This window comes from Nomascus leucogenys, chromosome 13 (assembly GCF_006542625.1).
Source record: "Nomascus leucogenys isolate Asia chromosome 13, Asia_NLE_v1, whole genome shotgun sequence".
In the NCBI taxonomy this organism is placed as follows: domain Eukaryota; kingdom Metazoa; phylum Chordata; class Mammalia; order Primates; family Hylobatidae; genus Nomascus; species Nomascus leucogenys.
In genome coordinates, this window is record NC_044393.1 from 32,094,348 (window position 1) to 32,122,347 (window position 28,000).

Here is a 28,000-nt window from a genome sequence, read left to right on the forward strand (position 1 = left end):
CCCCAGATAGCGGTCCTTCCCACACCAGTCACTAGGGGGCGACAGGGGCTCAGGAGAACTGAATTTCATGGGCTCTCCTTACCATCCTAGGTGCCCCTCCCTGCAGACACCCCAGAGCTAGGAGGACGGGGTAGGAGTGGTGTGGCCCCAAGGCCTCTGTACCGCAGGAGAAGGCAGTAGACCACAGGCCTGGGAAGAGAAGAGGGAAAAGCAGGAGTACAGGTAGGGATTAGAGAGGCCCCTGGGGCTTCTCTCACTCTAGGGGGACTGTGCTCAGGCCCTGCCTCTCTCTCACTTCTCTCTCTCTATTCACTCCTTTCACTCCTTGTGTTTGCACCTGTGTCTCTCTGTATCTCCTTTCTCTCTGGCTTTGTGGATTTCCTTGTTTCTGCCTGCTCAGTGATTCTCACTTTCTCCTTATACTACATGTGTGTCTGTGTGTGTGTGTCTCTGTGTGTGTCTGTGTGTCTGTGTCTCTGTGTGTCTGTGTGTTGCTTGTGTGTATGTCTCTGTGTGTCTGTGTATGTGCTGTGTGTGTGTGTGTATGTGTCTGTGTGTCTCTGTCTCTGTGTATATGTGTGTGTGCTTATGTCTGTGTGTGTGTCTCTGTGTATATGTCTGTGTGTGTCTCTGTGTGTCTGTACGTGTATGTCTGTGTGTCTCTGTGTGTCTGTACGTGTATGTCTGTGTGTCTCTGTGTGTCTGTACGTGTATGTCTGTGTGTCTGTGTGTCTGTACGTGTATGTCTGTGTGTATCTGTGTGTCTGTACGTGTATGTCTGTGTGTCTCTGTGTGTCTGTACGTGTATGTCTGTGTGTCTGTGTGTCTGTACGTGTATGTCTGTGTGTATCTGTGTGTCTGTACGTGTATGTCTGTGTGTCTCTGTGTGTCTGTACGTGTATGTCTGTGTGTCTCTGTGTGTCTGTACATGTATGTCTGTGTGTCTCTGTGTGTCTGTACGTGTATGTCTGTGTGTGTGTCTCTCTGTGAGTGTCTGAGAGGCTCTGTGTGTCTCTGTCCGTTGTGTCTGCCTCTGTCTTATCTTTGTCTCTCCTTCTCCCTCTTGTGATGTCTCTACCTCTCTCTGTCTCTGTCTCTCTTCTTTCCCTGTCTCTGTTTCATATGTTTCTGACTCTGCCTCATTTTGTTTTTGTCTCTGTCCCGCTCGGTTTCACATCCTGTCCCTCCCCAGCCACCACCACCCAGCACACGTGGGCTGAGGGTCTCAGTCCCTTCCTTCCCACCTCCTCATCCCTGGCAGCTGCTCGGCTTCCCACTACTGGCCTCTCCTGCCCGCCTCTCTTGGGCCTTGTGGGAGTGGGGTGAGGGAGGAGGGGAAGATGGCTCAGCAGACCCACCCCTTTTTGCCTTTCCAGGCTGGGAGGCTGGGCCAGTGGACCTTTTAACCAGCCTGGGCAGGCTGTTCCAGACGCCAGCCCTGGACACTGAGCCTGACCCAGCAGGTCCCGGCAGCCCGGCCAGCCCGGCCAGCATGCAGCAACAGCCTCTGCCCGGGCCCGGGGCCCCCACAACTGAGCCAACCAAGCCTCCCTACAGCTACATCGCCCTTATTGCTATGGCCATCCAGAGCTCGCCAGGGCAGCGGGCCACCCTCAGTGGCATCTACCGCTACATCATGGGCCGCTTCGCCTTCTACCGCCACAACCGGCCTGGCTGGCAGAACAGCATCCGCCACAACCTGTCACTCAACGAGTGCTTTGTCAAGGTGCCCCGCGATGACCGCAAGCCAGGCAAGGGCAGCTACTGGACGCTGGACCCTGACTGCCACGACATGTTTGAGCACGGCAGCTTCCTACGCCGCCGCCGCCGCTTCACCCGGCGGACAGGTGCTGAGGGCACCCGGGGCCCCGCCAAGGCACGCCGTGGACCCCTCAGGGCGACCAGCCAGGACCCAGGAGTCCCCAGAGCCACGACCGGCAGGCAGTGCTCATTCCCACCAGAGCTGCCAGACCCCAAGGGCCTAAGCTTTGGGGGTCTGGTGGGGGCCATGCCAGCCAGTATGTGCCCAGCAACCACTGATGGCAGGCCTCAGCCACCCACGGAGCCCAAAGAGATTTCCACGCCCAAGCCTGCATGCCCAGGGGAGCTCCCCGTGGCCACCTCATCTTCCTCATGCCCAGCGTTTGGCTTTCCTGCCAGCTTCTCGGAGGCTGAGAGTTTTAATAAGGCACCTACACCCGTCTTGTCCCCGGAAGCAGGCATCGGGAGCAGCTACCAGTGTCGGCTGCAGGCACTGAATTTTTGCATGGGGGCTGACCCAGGCCTTGAGCACCTCTTGTCCTCAGCAGCCCCCTCCCCTGCACCACCCACCCCTCCAGCCTCACTCCGGGCCCCACTGCCCCTGCCAGCTGACCACAAGGAACCCTGGGTTGCAGGTGGCTTCCCTGTCCAGGGAGGCTCCGGCTACCCATTGGGGCTGACACCCTGCCTATACCGGACGCCAGGAATGTTCTTCTTTGAGTAAAGGCAGCCTCGTCTCGGGCAGTCCCTGCAGGTCCCTCACGCTCCGGGCTGAGCCTGGCTCTAGGACCTGGAGAACTCTCGAAGGACCCAGCCCTGGTGGGCCAAGGACAACCACACAGAAAGCCAGGATTGAAGCAGTGCTCAGCCAGGCCCCTGGGGCCTCCGGACAAACTTGGGGGTGAGGGGAAGCGGGGCCTCTTGGGATTTACTCTGTGGCTCTCAGGGCCAATAAAGCAATGTGATGATGAGGGTCAGCTTGCCTGATGGCTGGGGGCTGAGGGCCAGGGTGCCTGCTTGTATGTGGGGGTGGCTGTGGCTGTGGGGTTGTGCAGTGGGGGCAGAGACCCCGGGTGGGAATGTCTCACATGAGGTTTTCTCCTGCTGGGGACTTTCTCAGGGAGTTTCCTAGAAAGGGAGAGGAAGGGGAGGTAGGGAATGGGGAGCAGGGAGAGAAGGATACAGGCAAGGGAGAGACTGGGCAGGGGCAAGGCTGGGCTGGCCTGAGGGACTGATTCTCCAGTCTCAGATGCTGGGACTTAACAGCCTGCATAGGTGCAGTCGTCATAACCCTGATAATTTGTGACACTGATCCTGTGCCGGGCTTGTATATATCATCTCACCTGTGTGATTTGGAAGGTTGGCCCCGTTTACAGTGGTGGAAACAGGCTCACCAGCTCCAACTCCAGATGGCAAATGGGTGGCAGAGGGTAAATCAAAACCACATCTGTGTGGCTCAACCCTCCAGCCTCTGACCTGCAGCTTGAGTGAGGACACAGGGGTGGAGAAGAGGGTCAGGGCAGAGCTGGTGGTGGCCCCCAGAGGTGGGAGGGCTTTGCTGCAATCCTGGAAGGCCAGGGCTAGAAAGGCACCCCTTACCCATTGTGCAGACAGGGCACCCAGGGTTCAAAAGGCAGCACCTACCCCCTGTTTGGACTTCCCACATTAATGGGGGAGCTTCCCTGAGGCTCCAGCTCCCTGAGGTCCTCTGGTGACTCTTTAAGATGGCATTTCTTGGGGCCAGCAGCATGGTCTGTGACTGTCCTAGGTACCATTCAGAAGTGACTGAGTCCTGACCTTTGACCTTCTCTAACTACCCCTTCTCAAGGAAGTAGGAGAAATGGGGATATTCTGGGTCCTCGTTAGAGGAACAGAGAAGGAATCTGAAACATTGCTGTCCTCACAGACCCCAGCACTGGAGGAGCAGAGGCGAATGGCTTCCTCCCCAGAGCCTCAGTCCTCCTATCTGGATCATGGGCATAGGGAGAGGAGGGAGGGATGCTGGGGCACTCTCATTCTGGTTTTTGGTATGTGGTCTAGAGGGTCTTATGTCCCACGAGGTTACATCCAGGGGGCTGGAGACCCCTTCTTGGGCAGGCAGCCCTGTGCCCTCCAGAGGCCTTCCCTTGCCCAGGCAGCCCTGAGGACTTCAGCCTTTGCTGCTCCCTCCTCCCCTGACAGGTCCCCTGGGGCCTGGGAGGAAGCGAGCCCGGCTGGACAGCCCGAACTGTCTGGTTCCCACAGTCTCAGAGCTGGGGTGGAGGGGGACCTGCAGGGTGAGAGGGGCTGGGAAAACGCCAGGCCAGCTGTGGGGCCCCTCCCCACCATGCCTGCTGAACCCCAGCCCGGAACCCATCAAACAATGGGGAGAAGGAGCAAAGGTCTGTGCAGCCTCCTATGGGCAGCTTCACGGGGCAGAGGGGAGAGGAAAGGCCCTCTGTGTGCAGGGCATGGTGAGGAGGGGGAAGGAGGTTCTTGTGTGAGTCTGTACCACGGTGTGTGCCTGTGTGAATCAGTGTGTCTCAGGCTGCGTGTGTGTATATGACAGAGAAAGAGAGAGATACAGAAAGACAGACCCTGCAGAGGCAGAGACAGACAGATTCAAAGGGGTAAGAGTTCTTTCTCAGTTGGGTCAGGGAAGGAGGCCTCTGCTGGGCGCTGTTCCCGTTGCACATTCCTGTGGAGCCCTGGTGACCCCAGTCCCTTCCCAGCCTGGGTTCTGAGCTACTAGGAGGGTGGGAAGCCAGCTGGGCTGGGGGAGCCCAGGCCTCTGCCGCCGCATTCCCCAGCATCCCTCTGAACCAAGGAGGTTTAGCTCTGCACTAGGGTGGGGACTTGTGGAGAAGGAGGCTGAGTCTCCTGCTCATCCCTTGCCCTGGGGGAATGTGTGAAAGGGTCGCCCACATGCAGGCTCAGAGCCCCCTCTGCACATCTCTCTCTGGCCTCCGACATAGTCATGAAGTGAAGACAGGCCCCCTCAGCCCCAACCCCCTAAGCAGGACCCCGGACTCAGCGCATGCCTTGGACTCACTATATGAGCCTGGACCAGCGCCCACCTCTCTGCGTTTCACTCCCTTTGCCCAGTGGTTGTGGGGGAAGGGCAGCCTGACTCAGGGTCTGAGTCCCAGGAACAGATCTGACCTGGGGGATGGCCTGGAGGAGGTCCCTTCTCTGGAGGTGCTGGGCAAGGAGACACCATGATCTCATGCACCCTTGGCTAGCTGCCCAGCCCAGGGACCCCACCCATAGGGCCTCCTGCCTTCACATTCTTTCCATGACCAACATTCACCTCCGGCTCCCACCTGACCACCCTCATCTGGACAGGGGTTGCAGGGACAGTGAATGCCTCTGTTGACCCAGATAGAGCCCCTTGGCACAGATGGAGAGACCAAGGCCAGAGAAGATAGGTGACATGCCCAGGGTCACATGGCAAGAAAGGAGCAGAGCCGCTTCTCAACCCATCCATGGCACCCCCTCTGATGCCTTAATGTAGCTCTGGAGGGGAGGGATGGGGCCATCTCATTGGACCAAGGACCCTCCTCATAGGAAGCGTGTCCGTCTCTAGGAGGGAATCCCAGTCCCCATTCCTCCTCTTTAGCAGGTGAGAGCAAAAAAGGATATTGAGACCCTTACAGAGTTAGACAAATCAAATCCTAAAATGGGAGAATCAGAATCTGAAATGAGTATTTCAGAATCTTCCAGAGTTTTTAATCATAGCAACTCAGATTCCTGGAATATCAGAGCCGGAAGGGCATCTCCTGCCCGATTTCTGAATCCTCTCTACATTAAAATGGTCGACATCACATGGGGTTCCTGGAACCGGGAGCCCACTGCCTTTCCAGGTGGCCGGCCCCTTCCCACAAAAGTGTGGCAGCTTTGAAAGACCGTTAGGAAGCTTCACCTGCTGGGCCTCGGCCTTTGTTCTCCCAAGAGAGGAGAGGACTCCTGGCCCCTGGGGAGGCCACCCTCACCCACCCACAAGGCTGGCCTTCTCAGCCAGCCCCTCCTCCCCGATGCCTTATCTCCAGCCTGCTCTCCGCCAGCCCCCTTCCTTCCCTGGTTTATGACATTCCATGGCCCAGAGTTAGACACTCCTGCCCACACCCCAGACAGTGCCTTGGCTGAGGGGAAGGAGACCCTCTCCCTTGGAGGGCAGGGCCCTGCAAGGCTGCCACAGTGATGAGAAAAAGCCGGGAGGTTCTGTCGGCCAGCCTGGCATGCCGCCTGCTGGGAGAGTATGCAATCCAGGAATCCAGGCCTCAGCCAAAACATCCCTTCCACACCCAGACTTCCATCCACCCATAGACCAGGCGCCACGTCCTAACTGTATGACCTTGGGCAAGTTGCTTCCCCTTTCTGGGTTTCCCCCATCTGTAAAATGTGGTCTAGAGGGTACCTACCCCCATGATGTTATTGTGAGGATTACATGAGTTAATATTGGCAAAGTGCTTAGAACAGGGTCTGGCACATGGCAGCTACAATATCAGTATTTGTTGGCCGGGCACGGTGGTTCACGCCTGTAATCCCAGCACTTTGGGAGGCCAAGGCGGGAGGATCACTTGAGGTCAGGAGTTTAAGACCAGCCTGGCCAATAGGGTACAACCCTGTCTCTACAAAAAATACAAAAATTAGCCGGGTTTGGTGGCACATGCCTGTAGGCTCAGCTACTCGAGAGGCTGAGGCAGGAGGATCACTTGAACCTGGGAGGCAGAGGTTGCTGTGAGTTGAGATCACGCCACTGCACTCCAGCCTGAGCGACAGAGTGAGACTCTGTCTCAAAAAAAAAAAAACAAAATGTTTGTTAAGTACAATAAATAGGTATTTGGGTACTGGACATGTCTCCCTTAACCTGATTTATGCCCCAGAGGAGTGTCTAGCTGCTGTGGAGGCAGGAGGACAGGATTTAGGGGGAGGAAGGACTGTTACACAGACAAGGCTTTTGACTCAGTTCCTGGCATCTTCACTTCCTTCCTGTGTGACCTTGAGCAAGTGGATTTACCTCTCTGAGTCTCAGTTTCCTCATCTGTAAAATGGGAGCAATGATTCCAGTCCCCAGGACTGGTGTGTGGGAAGCCTTGTCCTGCACACTACCTGTACAATTCAGTCAACAGGAATGAAATTAGAATTAATAAAACAACTCCATTGGAGGACCTCATGCCCTCAGCATAGTCCTGTCCATCTCTCCCTTCACACAGGGCAAAACCCACATCTCCACAGGTCCAGAAGTGCCTAATCTCTTGTTCCCACCCTTCTGGTACTAGGTGATGACTCAGGGAGGCAGCTGGTGGGGCAGAAGGAAACGGTTCCATGGCTAAAAACAGGCCACTGTCAGCCAGAACCCAGCCTGGTGTCTCCGGAAAGACCAGGGCTGCCTCCTCTTGACCACAGCCCTCAGGGCCAGTTTTGAGGTTGCCCTGAGAATACAAACAAGAGAGGGCTGACCTTCCCACTCCCTTAGGACACTCGCCTCCCCGTGAGTTTCTTTTCCATCTCTAGGCCTTTGCAGCGGCTGTTCCCTTTGCCCCCACTGGCTGCCTCCCTACATCCACGACCCACATCACATCACCTTCTCTGAGAAGCCTTCCTGCACTTCCTCATCTAATTGGATGCCCCCAGATTATTCTCCCTCTGCATCCCATTTATGTTGCTGACATAGCATCTGCTGCAATGTAGAATTACGCATGTGCGCATGTACTCACGTTTTATTGTGTCTCTGCCTTAGAATGTAAACTTCAGGGGCCAAGGGTTGGGTCTGCCTTATGCGTTTTGTCATCTTCCCTAACTCAATGACTAGCACATAGTAGTAGTCTAAAAGGTTTAGGAGTGGATGGATGGAGTCATGGTCACCATTCATTAATTTGCCATGAATTAAATCTCAAGGCTGGGCGCGGTGGCTCACGCCTATTATCCCAGCACTTTGGGAGGCCAAGGCTGGTGGATTACCTGAGGTCAGGAGTTTGAGATCAGCCTGGCCAACATAGTGAAACCCCGTCTCTACTAAAAACACAAAAAATTAGCTGGACATGGTGGCAGGCGCCTGTAATCCCAGCTACTCAGGAGGCTGAGGCAGGAGAATCACTTGAACCCAGGAGGCAGAGTTGCAGTGAGCTGAGATCACGCCACTGCACTCCAGCCTGGGCGATGGAGCAAGACTCTGTCTCAAAAAAAAAAAAAATTCTCAAAGACCCCCCCAACAAGGCTCCCTGTTTCGTTAACAGGCGAGGGCCACTGTGGTCTGGCCCCAGCTCCTCCTTCCTTCCCCCTCACTCACTCCAAGCAGCCTGTACACTGGCTCTGCCTTATCTTCCATGAATGTCCACAGGCTTCACTCCCTCATATCCTCCAGTTTCTGTTCAAATATCCTCAGAGAAGCCCTGCCTGGCCACATTCCCCATTTCCCCCACTACTAACACATTCTAAATTCATTATTGCCATTCAGTGTGTCTCCCCCACTGGCATGAAGCTTCACCAGGCCAGGAATTTTTGTCTATTCATTGCTTGTCTCCAGCACCTAGGGCAGTGTCTGGAACATAGCCGGGGCCGGAGAAACAGTTGTGAAACAAACATAAGCTCAGTAGCCTGTACCAGGCTCCACCTACAGATCCCATGTAACTTTCTCATTATTCTGGAAAGCAGGTATGATTCTTACCCCATTTTACAGACAGGAAACTGAGGCTCAGGGAGGGCAAATAAGTAGGTATGAACCCTGTTCTGTCTGACCTGGAACCCAATCTCTCTGTCATCAGCCTATCTCTCTAGTGGCATCTCCCCCATCTCCTCCCCACAGTTCTTAACAGCCTCTCAAGCACACATGGCTCAGCCTCCACCAGGTGTCCCTACCTCCAGCCTCTCTCCCCCATTCACTGACCTCCCTGGCTGCAGGGATCCTTTGTAAGCAAGGATCTCTGACCTCCCTTCCACAGCTCCCCATTGTCCCAGGTCAGCCTGCCATTCGGGCTCCTGCTAACTTCTCCAGACCTATTTCCTGCTTCATCTGATGCAAAAGCCCTACTGGCCTGCTCCAAGATGAGCTTATACTCAGCTCCAAGTCTCTGGACAGCAGTCCCCTCTGCCTGGAACACCCTCCTCACTCTCTGTCTGGAAAAGCCCTGCTCCTTGTGTGCCCTCAGCTTAGGTGTGACTCCCACTGAAGAGAAAAGAATAGGGGTTAGTGTCTCCTTCCTGTTCTCATGGTTTCATGAGATTCCTTCCAGCTTCACCCTGATCCCCATCCTCCCACTGGGGTTCCAGAGGCTGTGAGCTCCCCATGGGCAAGGGCCATGACTCATTCATCCCCAGGCTCTCGCTGGGGGCCAGGCCCAGAGCTGGGCTCAACAAATGGTTGTGAAGTGGTTGCTGTGTGGGAAGTCAGATGGCCTGCCTCACATCCTGATTCCCCTTTTCATCAGCTGGGAGCCCATGGACTTGTCCATACACTCCTTGTGCCTCAGTTTCCTCATCTGTGAAATGTTGATAATGAAAATACCTACTCATAGGGTGGGGACAAAATAAGTTAATTGATGGGAATCACTTGGTATAGTGCCTGGTGGCCAATAAATATTACCCATTAACATGAAGGAAGAAACAGGTGCATAGGTAGCTTCATAGGTAGGAGATGGTCCAGGTGGGCGCATCCTTCAGGACAGCCCTGGCTCCTCCATGCCCTCAGCACAGCCCTATCACTGGCTGAATCTTTACCCACCACTGCCTTGTTGGGTCCAAGGTGGCCAGCGCAATTCAAGGCCACTGGACTCAGACAGGAAAAGGCAGCGTCACCAGCCCTGATGTAATCCAAACCAGATGTGGCCTTAGTGGCTTCCAGATCCATGGGGGGTGGTCACTGTGGGCCTGGCTAAGGCCCTGAGGCAGGAAATGGTCTTGGAGGAAAGCTCTCTGGGGTGGGACCAACTGGGAGGAGCGCTCCCATTGACAGTGTTAACACTTCTTAGCTCACAAAGAGGGCCCAGGACCCCGTTCAGGGGAAGCCCAGGCACAGAAGTGCCTTGCAGGGGAAGAACACAGCATCAGCGTTGAGATGGACACTGAGCAGGAGGGGCCCATGGCCCTGGTGCCTGTGGTGGGCACAGCAAACCATGCAAGGGGCAGGGAAGCTCAGCCTGACACCCAGAGAACTGATGCCCTGGGAACCTTTGCTCAGTCCTGGTCCAGCTTGGCAGTCCCAAACCAGCTATGGGCTCCCTCCCTCCATTAGGGCAGCTCCTAGCATGAAAAATCTTTCTTCCTTGTAGCTGCCAGGGATGGGAGTGTTCCTGAAAGCAATGGGGCTGGGGCCTGAGCCTGCAGAGAGGCAGACCCAGCTCTCCACAGGGACCGTGGCTGCAGCTTTGCCCTGAGTGTGCTCCGTGGCCCTCAGTGGGAACAAGGTCTCTCTGAACCCACATTTCCCCATCCATATTATCGAATCTATACTCTCTGCCTCTGGGGACCAGGGGAGGCCCAAAGGAAGCACCTGATGAACCATAAAGAGCTTTCTAAGGTGTGCTCCTGGAAAGGGGTGGAGCTGGGTTCTGAATGGGCTTCTTGCACAGGACATGTTAATTTGCTGTGTGGCCTTGGCCAAGTCACTTTCCCTCTCTGAACCTGTTTATTTCACCTGTAAAATATGGTGCATGAGCACCCCATCCCGTCTCTCAACTGTCACAATGGCCCTAGGAGTGGCAGAGGAGAAAAGAGCTGAGGTTACCAACTTCATATTACAGAAGGGGAAACTGAGGCTTGCACTGGGAGTCAGGAGTCCTGGGTTCTAGTTCCAGCTGTTACTGTCTCTGATGAGGGACCTTCCCCATCTTGGCCTCGGTTTCCCCAGCTGGATCCAGGCCCTGGATCTCTGCTGTGGCTGGACTTCATTTCCTTCCCTCCCCCCACGGTGGTGACTCATCCCTCATCAACATGCTGTGTGGCCGAGGCTCAGCCTGGGTGGGGGCCAGCGAGGCCGAGAAAACCACTCAGAGGAAACCACAGGCCTGGCCCAGCTGGCAGGTGGCGGACAGGCAGGCAGGCAGGAATCCACAGCCCTAGGGGCCCTGCCCATAAGCACACCTCCCACCAAGAGCCCAACCCAGGTTCCCCAGGCCCCCCAAGCCCCAGACTAAGAGTCAGGCTCAGGCCTCAGAGTCACCCATTCACCACCCCAAGTGATACTGCTGCAACCGGACTCTGAACTCCCCGGCTCAAACAGAGCGGGGATCGCAGTGAGGACCAGTGTTCATGGAGGCAGGAGAGGGATGGGATGAACTGTCAAGGTTTCTGTCCGAGGGCAAGCCTAAGGTTTCCCAGGAGGCAGGCAGTGGTGAAGAGCAGGGGCTCTGGGCCCAGACCATCTGGGTACAAATCCTGGCTCTGCCACTGATTATGTGGCCCTCAGCAAGTGGCTGAACCTCTCTGAGGCTTGGCTCCCCACTCTGAGAAATGGACACAACACCTCGCAGAGTCACCGTGTGCAGCCGATGTGATCATCAACACAATGCGGCGCCCAGGGCCAGCAGCTGGCAGGTGCTCGATGCATGTCAACTGCTGTCTCTGCTCTTCCTGCTGGAACCTCTCTGTTCCCATAGGCCAGTCCCACTTCTCAGTCATCCTCACAGCCAGAGAGGCTGCACTCTATCAGGGCTCAGCTCTCTTGCCCTCTGGGCTGCCCCCAGATGGAGCCTCCCCTGCCCCTCACTGCTGGCCTGTGGTGAGGTGGCCGTGGCCACTGGGAAAAATCAGAGAACAGTCCTCTCCCCTGAGGCCCTCATTGTAAACCCAGCAAAGGCATCGCAGGCCTGCCAGACCTGGCCTCCACCTGGAGACCGGACTCTCTGCTTACACCCTGTCCTGGTGAGAGGCAGAGTGAACGCATGGGCAGAGCCTTGCTCTGGGAGACAAAAAAGTTCCTTTCAAGCCCTGGTCCCTGACTTGTTGAGTGGCATTCAAGTTCCTTCTCTCCTCTGAGCCTCAGTTTCTTCATACGTGGAGTAAGGATAAGAACATTATCGTTCCCTGGGCCGAGCACAGCCCTAAGTGCCTTACCTCAGTCTGACTGATGCTGCAGCCACGGCCCCACCCTATGAGGTAGATCCTAGCGCTGCCCACTCTCTCTGGCTCAGTTTCTCCCTCTGTAAAACAGGAATAATAATACCTGCCTCATGAGAATCACCTGGAGCCGGGAGGTGGAGGTTGCATGCAGTGAGCCAAGATCACACCACTGTACTCCAGCCTGGGCGACAGAGTGAGACTCCATCATAAATCAATCAGTCAATCAATCAATCCTGCCTCGTAACCTTGCTGTGAGGAGTGAATGAGTTAACACAGCACAGGCGCTTTAAGTAAAGCTGGGCACACAGAAATCACACACCCGGTGTAGGCTGTTGCTGTGACCTCCCTTTCACAGGTGAGGATACTGAGGCACAACGTGCAGAAGCCACCTGCCCACATCATGTGCTGGGCAGACTGGCACCTGAGCCTGCATGAACCACCAAACTGTGAGCTGACGGATATTGCTAAAGTGTCCGGCACACAGTAGGTGCTCAGTGAACTGTGGTCATCAGCAACCTCACACCAGTGCAGGCATACACAGAGGGAAGGAGGCCACATTCAACCTGTACATTTATTTACAAGGCACAAGCTGAGAGCAGATTGGGGGCTGCCCCATGGCCTTCCTACTTCTCCTGGGCCTGCTGACCCCATCATCTGAGGCCATGGGTGACCCCCAAGATGGGGGCCCTGAGTGGTTGGGTTGGGCCGGCTTGGCCCTGAGGCAAGCTCAGGGGTGGTCTCCTGTGTCCCTTGGCTTCTCCCCTCCCCCTCCACCAGGCCTGGGCTGGGCGCCCTCTCTCTCACACAGAGTTCCTGTGTGTTGGTGGTCGCAAGGAAGGTGGGTGGGGGCCAGCCTGGGCCAGATGGTGTGGGCTCGGCCTTATCTGCTGGGAGTGGGGAGGCGGTGGGGGCATGGAGGTCCTCTCTCACAAAGCCTGCTCTGTCTCCCCTGGCAGCTGGGCCTTAGGAATCAGCGTTGCGGCCTTTCTGCCCTGCCAGGAGCCTCCCATCCACAATCACAGAAGCCCTACATGCTGAGACCCCCAGCCGTGGCACTCCAGCTAGGAGCAGGCCCAGGCTGAGGACGCTCCCAGTGGGGCAAAGCAGGGGTCACCACGGCGGCGGCAGTTCAAAGACGGGGAGCTGGGGAGGGAACCGGGAGCGGCTTCAATGGGGGCCTGGAGTCTGGGGTGTGGCTGACAGGCTGGAGCCCTGTCTGGGGAGGCGCTAGCAGGATGGATCCAGGCCACACTCCGAGGCGGCTCACATCGGGGAAGCGGTCACTGCATGGGGGCGTGGGGAGCCCCGAGCCTCCCAGCCTGGCACAGCCTTGTCCTGGCGAGGCTGCCCTGGGGATCTGGCTGCCTTCTCTGGCCTTCTGGGCTGTGTGGCCTCAGCCCCAGCCACTGTGTGGCTGCGTCCAGGCCTCAGCTGTGCCCAGGGCTCAGACCCCCAGAGCCATCAGTGCCCCCGAGCTGCTGATCTTCTTGAAGCGGTTGGCAGCGCTGACAGCAATGAAGTTTTTCTAGAGGGCAGAAGAGAGGGAGTCCCAGTCAACACCAGGGCAGGGGGGCAGCTGCAGGGTGTCTGAGCATCCTGTAAGTCCCCTTCAGTCCAGGAGGGTCACAGGCTAGGGAAGGTGCAGTGCCCAAAACGGCCACGGGAGGCGCCATGACACTGTATTGTCCAGGAGTCCCCTCACTCAACGGATAGGTCAGCCAGACCTGAACCGAGGACCGCTCTGCTCCAAACACTCCCATGGCTCCAGTTTTGCTCCAAGTAAAAGATAAACCCCTTGCCATGGCTGATGAGTCCCTCCACCTCCTGTCCCCCTCTTCCTCTCTGACTTCATTCCTTACCTCCTTGCTCACTCCACTTCATCCATACTGGCCTCCTACCTGTTCCTCAAACTCTCCAACCACACCTCTGCCTCAGGGCCTTTGCACTGGCTACTCCCTCTGCCTGGAATACTCTTCTGCCAGTATTGGCATGGCTCACCCCTCCCCACCTTCAGGTCTTTGTTCACATGCTTCTCAGTGAGCCCTTCCTGACCCCCCTATTTAGAAGTGCAGGCCGGGCATAGTGGCTCACACCTGTAATCCCAACACTTCGAGAGGCCGAGGCGGGAGGATTGCTTGCCTGAGCAACATGGCAAGACTTCATCTCCACAAAAATATTTTAAAAATATTAACTGGATGTGGTGGCATATGTCTGTGGTCCCAGCTATTCAGGAGGCCAAAGGAGAGGATCACTTGAGCCCAGAAGGTCAAGACTACAGTGAGCCATGATAGCGCCACTGCACTCCAGCTGGGGAGGCAGAGTGAGACCCTGTCTCTAAAAAAAAATAAAAATAAAAGTACAACCTCTCCCTGGCAGGAGGCCCTTATTTTTTTTCTAAAGCCCTCTTTAACCCTGCCTATTTCCCCAGGGCTCTAGAAAATGCCCCACCTCAGCCAGGCACAGTGGCTCACGCCTGTAATCCCAGCACTTTGGGAGGCCAAGGCGGGTGGATCACAAGGTCAGGAGTTCAAGACCAGCCTGGCCAACATGGTGAAACCCCGTCTCCACTAAAAATACAAAAATTAGCCAGGTGTGGTGGCGGGCACCTGCAATCCCAGCTACTTGGAAGGCTGAGGCAGGAGAATTGCTTGAACCCGGGAGGCAGAGGTTGCAGTGGGCTGAGATCACGCCACTGTACCCCAGCCTGGGTGACAGAGCAAGACTGTATTGAAAGAGAAAATAAAGATAGAAAATACCCCACCTCTCACCAAAAGTAAGTCCACAAAGACTGAGATCTTTGTCTCTTTTGTCCACTCCTATATCCCAATGCCTATAAGTAGTAGACGCTCAAGAAATATTTGAAAAATGAAGGAGGGAAGCCAGAGCCCCAGATGGGTGGGGCTGGGTGGAAGGCTGGGTGGAGGTCTCCACTCTAGGACAGAAGACAGCCCAGGGCAAAAACAAAAAAGTCAACCCTGTCTTCCAGACAGGGCCCAGCCTGGTCAACAGAACCTGCCAAGGCAGGGACGGTGGAGGCTGGGATCTGGCACCAGGAGCTCTTCCCACTAGAAAGCCCTCCCTCCCCACCCCGAATCCAGCGGTACCTTCCAACGCCTCTTCATGAGGTATTTCTTAAGCAAGATCTGGGACTTAAGGCGTCGGTTACAGCGCTTGGCTTTCTCCGCCAGGTTGTTGAGCCAGGGGTGGGCGAGACACTGGGCAGCGCTCATCCGGGCCCTGGGGGAGAGGCAGCATGCTGACGGTGGGCTGCATGCTTGTGAGGCCCCAGGGGCTCAGCTGGCCTTTCTACCTGGCTTCCGCCCTGCCGGCACTCAGACACACTAAGTTTGCACACATACGGTTCAGGTTCTGGGGTGAGCCTCACCTCTGGTCCTTGACGATGAGGTTGGAGACAAAGTCTTTGGCCTCGTCTGATACGGCCTCAAAGGTCTCTTCGTCAAAGTACCAGTTGCCAGATAGAACGTTGTTTAGGGTCTCTGTGTCATCATCTCCCAGGAAGGGGGAGAGGCCGCTCAGCCTAGAGGGAGGGGATAGCAGGGGGCAGGGAGGTGAGATTGGAGGTGCTGAGTCACCTGCAGAGGGGTAGGGAACATGGGCAGATCCTAGGAGGCAGCACCGTGTGCTGAAAAGACCCCCAGCCTCTCGTGGGACAGACCTGGGTTTGAATCTGGCTGAGTGACTTTGGGTAAGTCACCTCCCCTCTCTGAGCCTCACTCTTCTCATCTGTAAAATGGGCATAAACATCCCAGCTTCCCAGGTGACAGTGAAGATGAGGAATGACGAGTGCAAGGTATGTGGTGAGCACATAGGAAATGTCCACTGCCCCTCTGCCTGCCCCAGGTCATCCGAGATCTGCTGTCCAGATGCTATGCCTTTATAGGGACCTTGGTTTTTCCATCTATAAAATGGGCACCACATTCCCCTTTCCTGTTCTCCCTAGCACTCCCAACCCCAGCAAACCCCTGACTGAGGGATAGGGGAGGTGGGACCACCTTACCAAGACCCTAGGGCCAATCTTGGCCTCGGCCGCTCGCCCCCATGCCCCACCAACCCCATAAACACAGCCCGCATCGGAGCTCACAGCATGTAGGTGATCACCCCCATACTCCACATGTCTGTCTTATCGGAGATTTGGTCATAATTCACCACCTCAGGTGACAGGAACTCTGGGGTCCCAAAGTTCACCTTCAGCTTCTCGTTGGGGTTATACCTGGGGGTGAGACCAAGGGCTCAGAGCACAGCTCCGGGCCTATACCCATGCCCCCTCCACCCACTCCTGTCCCCTGCCAACTCAGAGGCTTGTCTTGCCCTCCCCACCCACCCGGGTGGTACCTCCGTGCCAGGCCGAAGTCAATGATCTTCACCAAATGCCCGGTGGTGTTGACACACAGGATGTTCTCTGGCTGAGGAGAAAGGGGGTGGCCTGGGTTGGCCTCTGACCAGCTCACCCTCCCTCTCCCACCAGGCCCATGTAAACCCCAGGCTCCCTGAGGCAGAGGCCCAAGCTGCCAGAGTGGGCAGCTGCCAGAGACCCTCCAGCCCTGCCTGCTCTGGGCTCAGAGAGATCTTGAGGCAAGTCCCCCAAGAGGGGCTTATGCGAGGCCTTGAAGCACAGGACCTGCCGTGATGGGTTCAGGTGTGATTTCCCGCCATCTAAGGCCATGAAAGAACACCACATTCTAGCAGTTCTGAGGATGGGGAAACAGAAGCCTGTGGAGAGGAGGCATGACAGCCCACTATCCCCGCCCCCGGGCTGGGGGACCAGTGCAGGACCACCACCAGATACATGAAGCTCCAGAGAGCAGAGAAAGAAGATGCCAGCTCAGTTCCTGAGAGGAAGCCTCTTGGGAACACAGGGCTTCACACCACTCCAGGGTGGCCGGAAGATGTGCTACTCTTGTCTCCCCAGTTAGTGAGGATGACGAGCTACAAAACGTCAGGCCTGGTCCACTCACTTTCTCACTTTAGCTCCCCAGTCCTTCCCAAAGATCTAGGAGGCACACACTGTTACCTTGAGATGAAACTGTGACATTGAGGTACTATTACCGTCCATTCCCATTTGGCAGCTGAGAAAGCTGAGGCTCAGACACAGAAGTGACTTGGCCACAGTCGCCCAGCAAGTAAGCGATGGAGCCAGGAAATGAACGCATGACTGACTCCAGCACTGGCCTTGTGATGTTCCGCCACCACCACTGATCCTGCACTCTGGGGTGAATATAACACTACGAGGTTGGCTCTTCCAGGCCAGGGATTGTCTTCTCCTGGCCTCCTGGGTCCCACCCTCAGGGTCTAACAAAGGCACCCAGTAGGGGCTCAGCCAAGTTAACACATGGATGACGCTACTGTAAGCCCAGTTCCTCTCCACTCTGGGCCTCCGTTTCCTCTTCCTATCACACAAGGACACAGGACTAATCTGAGGTTGCAGGGTATAAACATTTTTAAGTTAACAATGGTTCAAAGGCAGGAGATTTTGCACAAAAACCCGGAATTCCAGCACCTCCTGAAACACCGGAAGCCCTGGCCACATGGGCCATATGCCTTGGAGCAAGTTGCCACTGACAGCCTGAGATGAGACAAACGTCCTCCAACTCTCCCATGGTCGCCACCACCCCCCGATCCCTCCCATTCAACATGTATTTGTTATTTGTCTGGGCTCTGTGGACATTTGACTCAAGTCCTCTAATGAGACGCTTTCTGAAGGCACTTTTACAACTGATAGATTCACTCAGAGCAGATACTAATGATTTTAATAGCTTGGCCTGGTGTCCCACAAAATAGGAAAGAAAAGAAGGGTCCCAGGGTACAAGCATTTGGGGAAATGAAGCAGACTCAAATCTCCTTTCAGAGATTCTCCATCTACACACAGGAGGCCCTCAGAAGCCCTGCAGCCAAGAGACCCAGGACATGGCCTGTGGGCTGGGGTGCACTCAGCCTGCCTGACCGTGAAACACTTTTTTGATGAAAAACGTATTGTTATCCTGAAAAAAACACATTTTAGGATACAGAGGCTCACGACTGAGCTTCTTCCCAGAGCACTGCATTTTAATTGGGGGACCCTATTCTACCCCAAAGAAATTAGCCTTCACAAGGGAAAGGCAGGCTTCCAATGTCATCATGCAGGCACCAACTGCCCCCAGTTCAGTGAAGGGGCCACCATCTGTCCAGTAACTCAGGACTCACCCTTGATCCTTTCTTTTCCAAACCCTGACACATGCAAACCCTCAGCACATCAGATTGGCTCTATTTCCAAAATGTATCCTCCATCTGGCCCCTTTCCCTCCCCTCTCCCACTGCCACTCTGGCTCAAGCCCCTGGCATCTCTCTCCTGGCTTACTTACTCCATCAGCCTCTAAATTCCCTGCATCCACTCTGGCCCCACTGAAACCCACCTCCTCACCCTGTTTGTGTCCTCCTCTGTCAGTGGCAGTGATATTAACACACCTAACCCAGGGGGCTGTTGGGCAGATGGCACCCTCACTCAGTGTTGGGCACAGAGCAAGACTGGGACAGGTGTTAGAGGCAGCAACAGCATCTCCCTGCCTGCTTCAGACCCGTGCTGACTTCAATTTCACCCAGTGCAATTCCTCATTACTCTCGTGTATTTTCTCGTACACTTTTCATTGCTTAAAATGACCTATTTAGTTAGTAATTGTTTTATGAATGTCTGTTTCCCCTGGAGGCTCCATGAGACAGGGACCATTTCCTTCATAGTCCCTATGCCTAGCACAGGGCTTTCCAGGAGCAGGTACCCAGCACGTGCTTATCGAATGAATTAAGGAACGTACCCAGCATATGCTTATGGAATGAATGAATGAAAATACCATCCACTTTGCTGATGGGTGCTCACGCGCCTCCACATTAAGAGTCCATGTCCTGCCACTTAACCCACAGCATTAACACCTGCCATGAGGACTGCCAACCCCCTGCACTCCTGCTGCCCTTGCCTGCTCCACACCCAGAGCTCCACACTGAGCTCCGGACAGCTACTGACAACTGACTGGAGTTGCTGCAATGTATACACCTATCTGTGGCCAGGCACGGTGGCTCACACCTGTAATCCCAGCACTTTGGGAGGCTGAGGCAGGCAGATCACCTGAGGTCAGGAGTTCAAGACCAGCCTGGCCAGCATGGCAAAACCCCGTCTCTACTAAAAATACAAAAATTAGCTGGGCGTGGCCGGGCGCGGTGGCTCATGCTTGTAATCCCAGCACTTTGGGAGGCCGAGGCGGGCGGATCACGAGGTCAGGAGATCGAGACCACGGTGAAAGCCCATCTCTACTAAAAATACAAAAAAATTAGCCAGGTGTGGTGGCGGGCGCCTGTAGTCCCAGCTACTCCGGGGGCTGAGGCAGGAGAATGGCGTGAACCCAGGAGGTGGAGCTTGCAGTGAGCCGAGATTGCACCACTGCACTCCAGCCTGGGCGACACAGCAAGACTTCATCTCAAAAAAAAAAAAAAATTAGCCGGGCGTGGTGGCACACGCCTGTAATCCCAGCTACTTGGGAGGCTAAGGCAAAAGAATTGCTTGAGCCCAGGAGACAGAGGTTGCAGTAAGCCAAGATCATACCACTGCACTCCAGCCTGGCCAACAGACCAAGACTCTCTGTCTCAAAAAAAAAAAAAAAAAAAAGCGTATCTACTCTTCCTGACCTACTATGTGCATGGTACTGAACAAGGTCAGAAGAGGGATATCAGGCTGGGCACAGTGGCTCATGTCTGTAATCTCAGCACTTTGGGAGGCTGAGGTGGGTGGATCACTTGAGGTCTGGAGTTCAAGATCAGCCTGGCCAACATGGTGAAATCCCGTCTCTACTAAAACTACAAAAATTAGCCGGGCATGGTGGCGGGTGCCTGTAATCCCAGCTACTCAGGAGGCTGAAGCAGGAGAATCGCTTGAACCCAGGAGGCGGAGGTTGCAGTGAGCCAAGATCACGCCATTGCACTCCAGTCTGGGCAACAGAGTGAGACTCTATCTCAAAAAAAAGAAGAAGGGTATCAATATTCTTTCATGAAACATTTTTGTTAGCGCCTACCTCATGCACATTGCCATACTGACACTATACTTACTTGAGAGCTCCAAGAATGCAGGGATTTTTATCTGTTTGGTTCACCACAGGATGTCCACCACCTAGAGCAATGCCTGGCATAAAGTAGGCCCTCAAGAAATATTTGTTGATTTTGAATAAATGATCAGACACTCATAGTACCTATCATGGGCCAACGCTGAGGCAGGTGCTATTGCAACACCTATTAGCCACTTGTCTGTGTGACACACTGAGCTTGGGGCTCACAGGACTGCAAAAGGCCCTTTCAACAAATACTTAGTACTAGATTAGAAGTTCCATGAAAGCTGGTACCATGTCTTTTTTTTTTTTTTCCCTCTCTCTCTTTGCTGTGCCCCTGGCTCCTGGCACTTGGTAAGTATTCCATAAACCCTTTCTGAATCTATGAAGGGAAGGATGGATGAAGGAAGAGAGGGAGGGATGGGAGGGCAGAGGGATGGCTGGTGACAGCACTGATCTCGGGGGTCGGACACTGCCCCTGACCCTTCCCAGGAGGCCCCAGTCTGGTACCTTGAGGTCCAGGTGCAAAACCCTCATCTTGTGCATGAAGAGGATCCCATCACAGATCTGCCTGACAAACACCATGGTGTCCACCTCGGTCAGATGGTAGTCCTCATCCACAATCCTCTCGAAGAGCTCTCCGCCCTCGATGCTGTGTGCACAGACACCTTCACGGCTTGCTCCGCACCTGCTGGTACCCCCACCCAGCCCCTACCACTACTTCGGGCACTCACTACTCCATGAACAGGACGATCTCATGTGGAGTCTCGATGGCTGCATAGAGCTGGATCAGATTGCGGTGGTTCAGCTGGTTCATGACCTCAATCTCCAGCAACACCATTTCCTGGGGACCAGGGAAGTCAAGGGTACCAGCTGGGCACCATCACTCCCTACCACCCACCCTCCATACCCACACTCTTGACCAGGCCTGCTAGCCTTGCCTGGATCACTACTCAGCCTCTTCCTTGCCTCTCCTCTCTCCCCCACCCCCACATCTGTGGTCCTCACCACTCCAAGTCATGCCTGCTGGGACATCTTCCTTCTGCCGGCTCTTCTCCTGAGTACTGGCATGCCGAGGGCTCCATCCTCCCCCCTCACCGCTTCCCTCTCTCTGCTCTCTCCTTGGGCATCCGCATAAAGTCTCATGACTTTACATTTTATCCAAAGTCATCAATTTCCAAATATACATCTCAACCTCTGAGCACTCCATTGAATTCTAGACTCCAATATCTCCAACTGTCTACTTGCCTTAGTTGTCTAATAGACATCTCAAATCTATCATGTCCAAAATTAGACCCTAGACATCATCCCTTCCCCACAAGTGAGTTGTTCTCGGCTTGCCTGGCAGCAAAAGTACCCCCATGCTTTGCCCAAGGGTGCAGGACAAAAAGTTACGAGCCATCCTAAGTTCTTCCCTTACTCTCGCACCCTCACACCCCCCCTCCAACCCAACTCTTCAGCATCGTCTACCTTCAAGCTAGATTATACATCCAATCATTCGCACCTCCTCCACCACTGCCTTCCTAGTTTAAGACACCATTATTTGTCACTTTCAGAAAGTCGCAAGCCAGCTGTCACATCAGTAGGCTGATATATCGGCTATAATAGGAATACTTACGCCATGAGAAATGGCAAATGCTGTAAATCGGGCCTCTCTCCACACCTGCCCTACCCAGATCCAGTGGTTAAACACTAACCCTTGTTTCACTGCCAGAATGGCTCCCCTTCTGCCTTTACCCACCCCTTCCTTCAGGTCTCACCTCACATACCTCTTTCTCAGGGAGGACTGATCTCACCTCCCTATCTAAAAGGGCCCCCATCAGCCCTGTACCCCCTCTACCTTACCTGGCTTTATTTTCCCTCCTAGCACTTCTCAGTACCTGATGCCATGCCTTCTTTTCTTTTTTCTTTCTTTTTTTTTTTTTTTTTTTTTTTGCTTTATGTTTTGGTTGTCTCTCCCTCCACTCTAGCATGTCAGCCCATGAGGGCAGGGGTGTTTTTAGTTCACTGACATTTCCCCAGCCCCTGACCCAGTGAATGACAGAGGAGAAGTGCTCAATAATTATCAACTGATAACTGGCTCCAGTTAATTGAGCCACAGGTAGGTACTGAACATCTATGCTGAGCCAGAGCCTATGACAGAGGCCTGGGACCTAGAAGACAATAATACGGACCCAGGCCCTGTAAGTGGAAGAGACGAAAGAGGACGTTGTCACATAGAAAATGCACTCCTTCCAGTGTGCTTAGAGCCATAATGGGGACCCAGGGCTGCAGCGACTAGAGCTGCTTCTCACGCTTTCACTGGGATCGGGCCTGTGCCCACACTGCGGTTTCTGCCTGGGATGCCCAGAACCTCACTCCACAGCACCTTCTGCTATCTCTGGCCCTCGAGCCTTTCATCCCATAGTCCCCTCTGCCTGAAACTCTGCCCCTGCCTTCTCCACTGGAACGTCTCCTCAAAGCCCTCACTCAAAAGGCAGCTGGTCCAGGAAGCTTCCCTGACCCCTCGGCCTGAGTCAGAAGCTCTCTTGAACCCCCACATGCTACCCCGCAGTTTCCCTGAGTGACAGCTGTGGTCACACGAGGTTGCTATTACCTCCTCACACAGCAGACTCCCTCACTCTACCTGCCTGCATCCTTTCTTTCCTTCAACAAACACTGCTCGTGGCCTCCTCTGAACCCAGCCCAGGCCGTGGGTGCTAGAGGCAAAGCTCTAGGCCAGGCTTGTTTACCTTGGCGTCAGCTCCCTGAGGGTGGGGACCACACCCACTTCACTCTCAGACCCCCAGTGCCCAGCACAGGGCCTGGCCCAGAGCTCACACTCATCAGTGTTTGTTGAATTGAACCAGAGGGCATGAATATCCCATGCCTAAAAGGGGAAGTCCCCAGATAAGTTCACTAACTGAAGTATCTGGTTATGGGTAAGGTCCTCAGGCCCCTGCTGCAGGGCTGTCCATCCATCTATCTGTGTAGTATTTTCACTGCAACAAACTCCCATACCAGGCCCCAGGTTCAGCAGCGCTGGTGGAGGGAGGCGAGAGGTGCCCACTCCAAGGATCCCCTCCCCGTCCTGGGCAGCAGCCACCCCCCCACCTCACTACCTTGTCTTTGGGAGTCTGTTTCTTGATGACTTTGGCTGCCAGCTTGAGGCCTGTGGCTTTCTCCATGCAGGTACAGACTGCCCCAAACTTGCCACTGGAAAGAGAAGAGGCTGTGAGGGGACCCCAGAGCCCACCAGGGTCAGTGGCATCCTCTGCTCTGTTCCTAACTTGGTCCCAGACCCAGTGGTGCCTCTGGATCCCCTTTGGTGAGACGGGAGCACTCACCCCAGCCAGCCCTGACTCCCTCCTGAAGCTGTGAGCTGTTCTGCCAGGACAATGGCTGAAGCAGGTGCTTTGAACCACACAGACCACGTGCACAGGAAGGGCAGGCGTGTAGGGAGGATGGCCCTGGGATGCGACCCTTAGAGGTTTAGGGCAGGCAGGCCCTGGGCCCCGGGGGGGGGGCGGGGAGGGCACCTTCAGGCAGAGGGAGGATCTGCAGAGGTATAAGACTGAGTCAGGGCTTTTTACAAAGCAGGAATCACCATGAGGGGGTCAGTGTGGTGCCTGGAGCTGAGACAGACAGAAAAATGCTGTGTATTTCCTACGGAAGCACTGAATGGCTGCCGGTGCGTCTGAGTAAGTGACAGCAACACTGAGTGCACATCAGCATGTGACAGCTGCACACAGTGTGTCCCACACAGAGGTGAATGTGTCCACGTGGCCATGTCTCAGCGGGGTGTGCCTGGGCCTTGCACAGGGAAAATGTGAAGCCACAGGAGCCTGGTGGGCTCTCTGTCCATGAGTGCCCAGCTGGGGTCCCAGATCTCACCCTCCGAGCGCCTCCTTGGAGTTCATACTGAATTCACTGCTGACATTCCCGGTCCTCAGCTCCACCATGCGGTGAGGGAAGGGGGCCGGGGGTGGCGGGCAATCATCTGGGGGACAGAGCACAGCCCTCATGGTCAGTGCCAGGGGCTGCTGAGGATTCCCCTTGGCACCACCCCCTCCTTCTGGCCTGGGCCCCATCTAGGGAAATTAAGTTCACCAAGTGATACCTGGGGAACACCTGGCTCCAGGATAGGGGCTATGGGGACCAGTTTCCAATGTCAGTTCTGCCACCAACACAACACTCCTATCAGGGAGGACCAGTTTCTCCTGGCAGAACAAACGGGATGGGGGCTTGGACTTTTTGGACCCTCTGCATTATAAGACACAAGGACTCCATCCCAAGCTATCTGCATTTCCACCAAAAACAATCAAACACAGCAGCTATAAAGCGGAATGCCAGGCAGTGGGGTTGCTATGTCTGAATAATGGGGTAGGTGGTGGGACCTGTCCACCCGCCATCCTAATAACACCGCAATCTGGCCAGACAGCCCATGGCGGGGCGGGACCGGGGACCGGGCTGTTTGGTGGGGAGAGATCGCCACCTAGCGGCAAGTGTGGGGAACCGCTCGCCCTGAAGGCTGGCAGGCCGGCAGGCTGTCACCAGGAATGGAAACCGCTTTATAAATAGTAAGAGGCGGCAGGGAAGCCGGGCTGGTAATAAATCAGACGGCCTTTGGAGGTGGTTCAGATCCTGTCACCCTAGGATGCGATTTCGGGGCGGGACGGAGGTCTCTGCGGCTGCTAGGGGCGGAGGCAGGGCTCCTGGCTGCCGCCCAGCCGCCAGGTCCTCCCACCCTGTCTGGGTGGCACGGTGCCGCTCACCAGGCAGGTTGGCGGGTCTCCCAGGGCACTTCAGCCTGGAGGCAGGGGGGTGTCAGGACACTCTGGGTTCTCCTGACCCCATCTCACCCCACCCCCAGCCCTGCCGCACCCCTGCCCAGGCCCTTTCCCTATTCACCTGCTGGCCAAGCTCACCCACACTCAGTGCTCTCTGCAGCCCACGAACAAGCCACAGGCTGCTTGTCTGATCATCAATGAAGGCCACTCCACAGTCCTGCCCCATTGCACATGCCCAGCTTCCTTGGTCACTGCTCCCACACACAGGCACCTGTGCTCCTCAGCTCACGAGCTCTCTATAGCTCCCATGACCCCACCACACTATACAGTTTAGCTACTAAGCCTGGCATTTGAGCCCTTCTACAGATTGACTCCAAATTCCATTGCCCAGCGAGTTTGTGTTGCTCCAATAATCTGCCTGATTTTTCTTTTTTTTAACCTCATTTTAGTCAAAGTAGAAAAAAGTCAAAAGTGAGTTCTGGAGTCTGGGTGGCCTGACAGGTTCAAATCCTGTCTTCACTGGATATTTTTGGGCACTTCATTTTCCCTTTTCTGAGCCTTCTTTTTCCCATCTATCAAAAGGGAATACTAAACTTAAAAATAAAAATAAATTAAAAAAAATAAGATTGAAAAAAGCCAGGTATGGTTGTACACGCCTGTAGTCCCAGCTACTCGGGAGGCCAAGGCCGGAGGATCACTTGAGGCTGGGAGTTTGAAGCCAGCCTGGGCAACATAGCAAGACCCTATCTTTTAAAACAAACAAACAAATGAATAAATATACGTTAAAAAAGGAATACTTTCTGGAGTTGTGTGACCCTTAGATGAATGGGCCTGGGTAAGGCTTGGCTCAGGGCAGTTCAGACCTCCGAATAGGGAGACTTGGGACTGACAGCCCCCTTCCCTCCCTCTGGCCCCAGGGCAGCCCCAGCCCCCACCTGCCCCTGGCCTACCCAAAATCTGGAAGCAGTCCTCCTCCCTGGCTGTGAGACAGAGGGCCTGCCCCACCTCGGATTTCTCTGAGGGAACAGCCTGGAACTCGATCCCCCTCGAGGTGTCCCCTTGCACCTTAGCCTGGCCAGCCTGGCCTGGGGTTTTCTCTCCCACTTCCTTCTGGCTCTCTGCCAGGATGTTCTTTCCCTCTTCTGCCTTGGCTGGCCTGGGATCCGTGGGGCTGTGGGTCATGGGCACCCCTTCAAAGGTGAGCTCTGATGCCTCACTTGGGGGCTTCTTGGCCAGCAGCTTCTCAGAACTAGAAGGTGAGAACACAGAGGTGAAGCCCTCAGCGGCCACAGCCTGTGGTGTCAGGCAAGTCTCAATGCAATCTGCAGAGGTAATCCAACCCCACCCCAAATGCAGGGTGTAATACAGCCAAATTCACTTGGTACAAAATTGAGGGATGTTCATGGCTGTGGTCATTATCTTGACTACCAACATACTAATACATCATTAATAACTATTAATAGGATTGTTGATATGCTTCATCATCATGTGGATACAACTAGGGAGTTATGTAGCTCTTGATTCATAAAATCTGTTGTGATATAATTAACACATAATTAGCAAAGTAATATGGTAAATGTTATTATTGTGGTTTACAATATATCATTAATGACCTCATTAGCATTCAGGTAAGTATAACTGATTGCATCACACATGTGCTATATTATGGTTATGAAAATATTATCAATGATCCTCCCATCTGGTTATTAGTCATCTTTTCATATCTTAACAATAATTATATTAAGAAGAACAGGAAAACGCTGGATGTCCTAGGAAATACACAGCCTTTTGCCTGACACCTTTAGCCTTTCTGCCTGACATCTCAATCCTGCCCTTGGCTAGACCCAAGCCCATGGAGTAAGGGGAACTCCAGACCCCAGAAGCCTAGAGAAGATATGTTCAACCTAGGCGGTCTTTGAGGGTCTCTCTTATTCCAGCCTTGTATGAATTATGGCAGGATTCTGGTTTCTGCAGGGGACAAGGCGGTAGAGGCAATTCGCAGGACAGAGGAAACTGAATGTCAGAACTACCCTCCCCAGCACTGAATGTGATGACAACCATGCCTAAGACAAGAGAATTAAGCAGGACCCCTAGGGATAGAGCCACAGGACCCCTCCCCACTCCCAGGAGGGGATATTCACCTGGAGATGATGGCGGGACAGCTGGGGCTATGCAGAAAGGCAGGTGAGCCCCTCCTGGCTGCTGCTTGGCCCTCTGCTGCCTTCTTGCCCACCCTGGGCTCTCCAGGATCCCGGCTGCCTGAGGCTCCCTGCTCAGCCTTGGGCTTCTTGACACTGGTCTGGGGCGTCGCAGTCTGCTGGGGCAGGGCTGCTGGGGGCCCAGCACTGCCCTCCGCGGGCCCCCCACCCCTGTCACCCTCTCCTTTGGGGCCTTGGCTGCTAGTTGAGGGTTGGGCCAGGGTACCATCCCCTTTCTCTGAGGCAGGGGCTTTGGCATCTTTCTTCAGGGTGGGTGGATCATGAGCTTTCTTTGGGTCTGGGGGGCCAGGGTCTTTCCCTGCACCCAGGGGTCTTTCACCTGCGGGACCTTTAGGTGCCTTGTCTGCAAAGGAGGTGAGACACCCATCAGGATCCACCCTCCTTTCCTTCCCTCCCACCCAGGCTGGGCAGAGACCAGCTCTGGGCCCAGGTTCCCACCCAGGCAACAACTTGCAAATGCTTGTCCCACTGAGTCTCTGGGGCCACTTGATGGCCCCTAGAGATGAGCTGCCACGGCCTTGGAGGGCCTTTATGGGAGGCTTCCAGCCCTTTGGGTGGGCCTTGGTGGCCCCCATCATCCTTGCCCTGTTTAGGTGCATCCCCAGCAGCCATCCCTGATGGCTTCACATTTTCCTGGTCTCTCCAGGAAGGGCTTCATACAGGCCCTGGACCCAGCAGCCCAACCCTAGCCAGAGATTCCTCTGATTTCTGGGTCCCCCATGCACCATGCAAAGAAGGCTGGGGCACAGAACTCCCACTGAGGAACCTGCCCAGCCCTGGATTCAAAACCCCCCTTCCCAAGCTCCTCCCTCCATCTCCTGCCCCAGCTTGGCACCTGTTGACGGGTTCTGAATTCCCAGCTCAACTGCTCCATTTTCTGTCGCCATGAGGTAAGGAGGCGTGTGCTGCTGCTTGTCTAACTCAAGTCTTTCTAGCTGCAGAAACAAGAGCGGGGTGTGTCAGGCTGTCCAATTTCCCCTCTTGTCTGGCTGCAGTGAGACAGGAAGCCGAGGCCTGCTAACTGAGGGGAGAGAGGTACCTGGAGCAGAGAAGGGCAACCTGGTGGCCGTCTGTCTCCCAGCGGCTGCTCAGGAGCAGTCCTGGGCAGTTGTAAAGGATTGGGCTGGGT

General features: G+C 54.9%; 2 protein-coding genes across 2 annotated transcripts; one reads left to right on the plus strand and one right to left on the minus strand.

Moving 5' to 3' along the window:
* Window positions 1-1,421: 1,421 nt before the first annotated feature.
* Window positions 1,422-2,735, plus strand: FOXS1 (forkhead box S1). The gene has a single exon (XM_030825986.1). It carries the CDS (start codon window positions 1,493-1,495, stop codon window positions 2,483-2,485), a length of 993 nt encoding a protein of 330 aa, XP_030681846.1. The 5' UTR covers window positions 1,422-1,492; the 3' UTR covers window positions 2,486-2,735.
* Window positions 2,736-12,358: 9,623 nt separating this feature from the next.
* Window positions 12,359-27,977, minus strand: MYLK2 (myosin light chain kinase 2). Its single transcript, XM_003273499.4, has 13 exons — window positions 27,911-27,977; window positions 27,707-27,806; window positions 26,794-27,214; window positions 25,603-25,901; window positions 23,757-23,862; window positions 22,985-23,078; window positions 20,618-20,727; window positions 20,394-20,535; window positions 16,153-16,223; window positions 15,902-16,030; window positions 15,185-15,337; window positions 14,904-15,036; window positions 12,359-13,324 (listed from the first exon to the last, which is right to left on the minus strand). The coding sequence occupies exons 2-13, from the start codon at window positions 27,756-27,758 to the stop codon at window positions 13,244-13,246; spliced, it is 1,791 nt and encodes a 596-aa protein (XP_003273547.1). The 5' UTR covers window positions 27,759-27,806; window positions 27,911-27,977; the 3' UTR covers window positions 12,359-13,243.
* Between the last annotated feature and the right edge of the window lie 23 nt (window positions 27,978-28,000).

What these genes read in the sequence shown, in the direction of transcription:
- FOXS1 (XM_030825986.1), top strand. Translation starts at nt 1,493, where the DNA reads ATGCAGCAACAGCCTCTGCCCGGGCCCGGGGCCCCCACAACTGAGCCA.
- MYLK2 (XM_003273499.4), bottom strand. Translation starts at nt 27,758, where the DNA reads ATGGCGACAGAAAATGGAGCAGTTGAGCTGGGAATTCAGAACCCGTCA. An exon ending in CTCATCGTCAAGGACCAGAG is followed by an intron (nt 15,037 to 15,184) that starts GTGAGGCTCACC and finishes CCTCTCCCCCAG; the next exon opens with GGCCCGGATGAGCGCTGCCC. An exon ending in TCATGAAGAGGCGTTGGAAG is followed by an intron (nt 13,325 to 14,903) that starts GTACCGCTGGAT and finishes TCTGCCCTCTAG; the next exon opens with AAAAACTTCATTGCTGTCAG.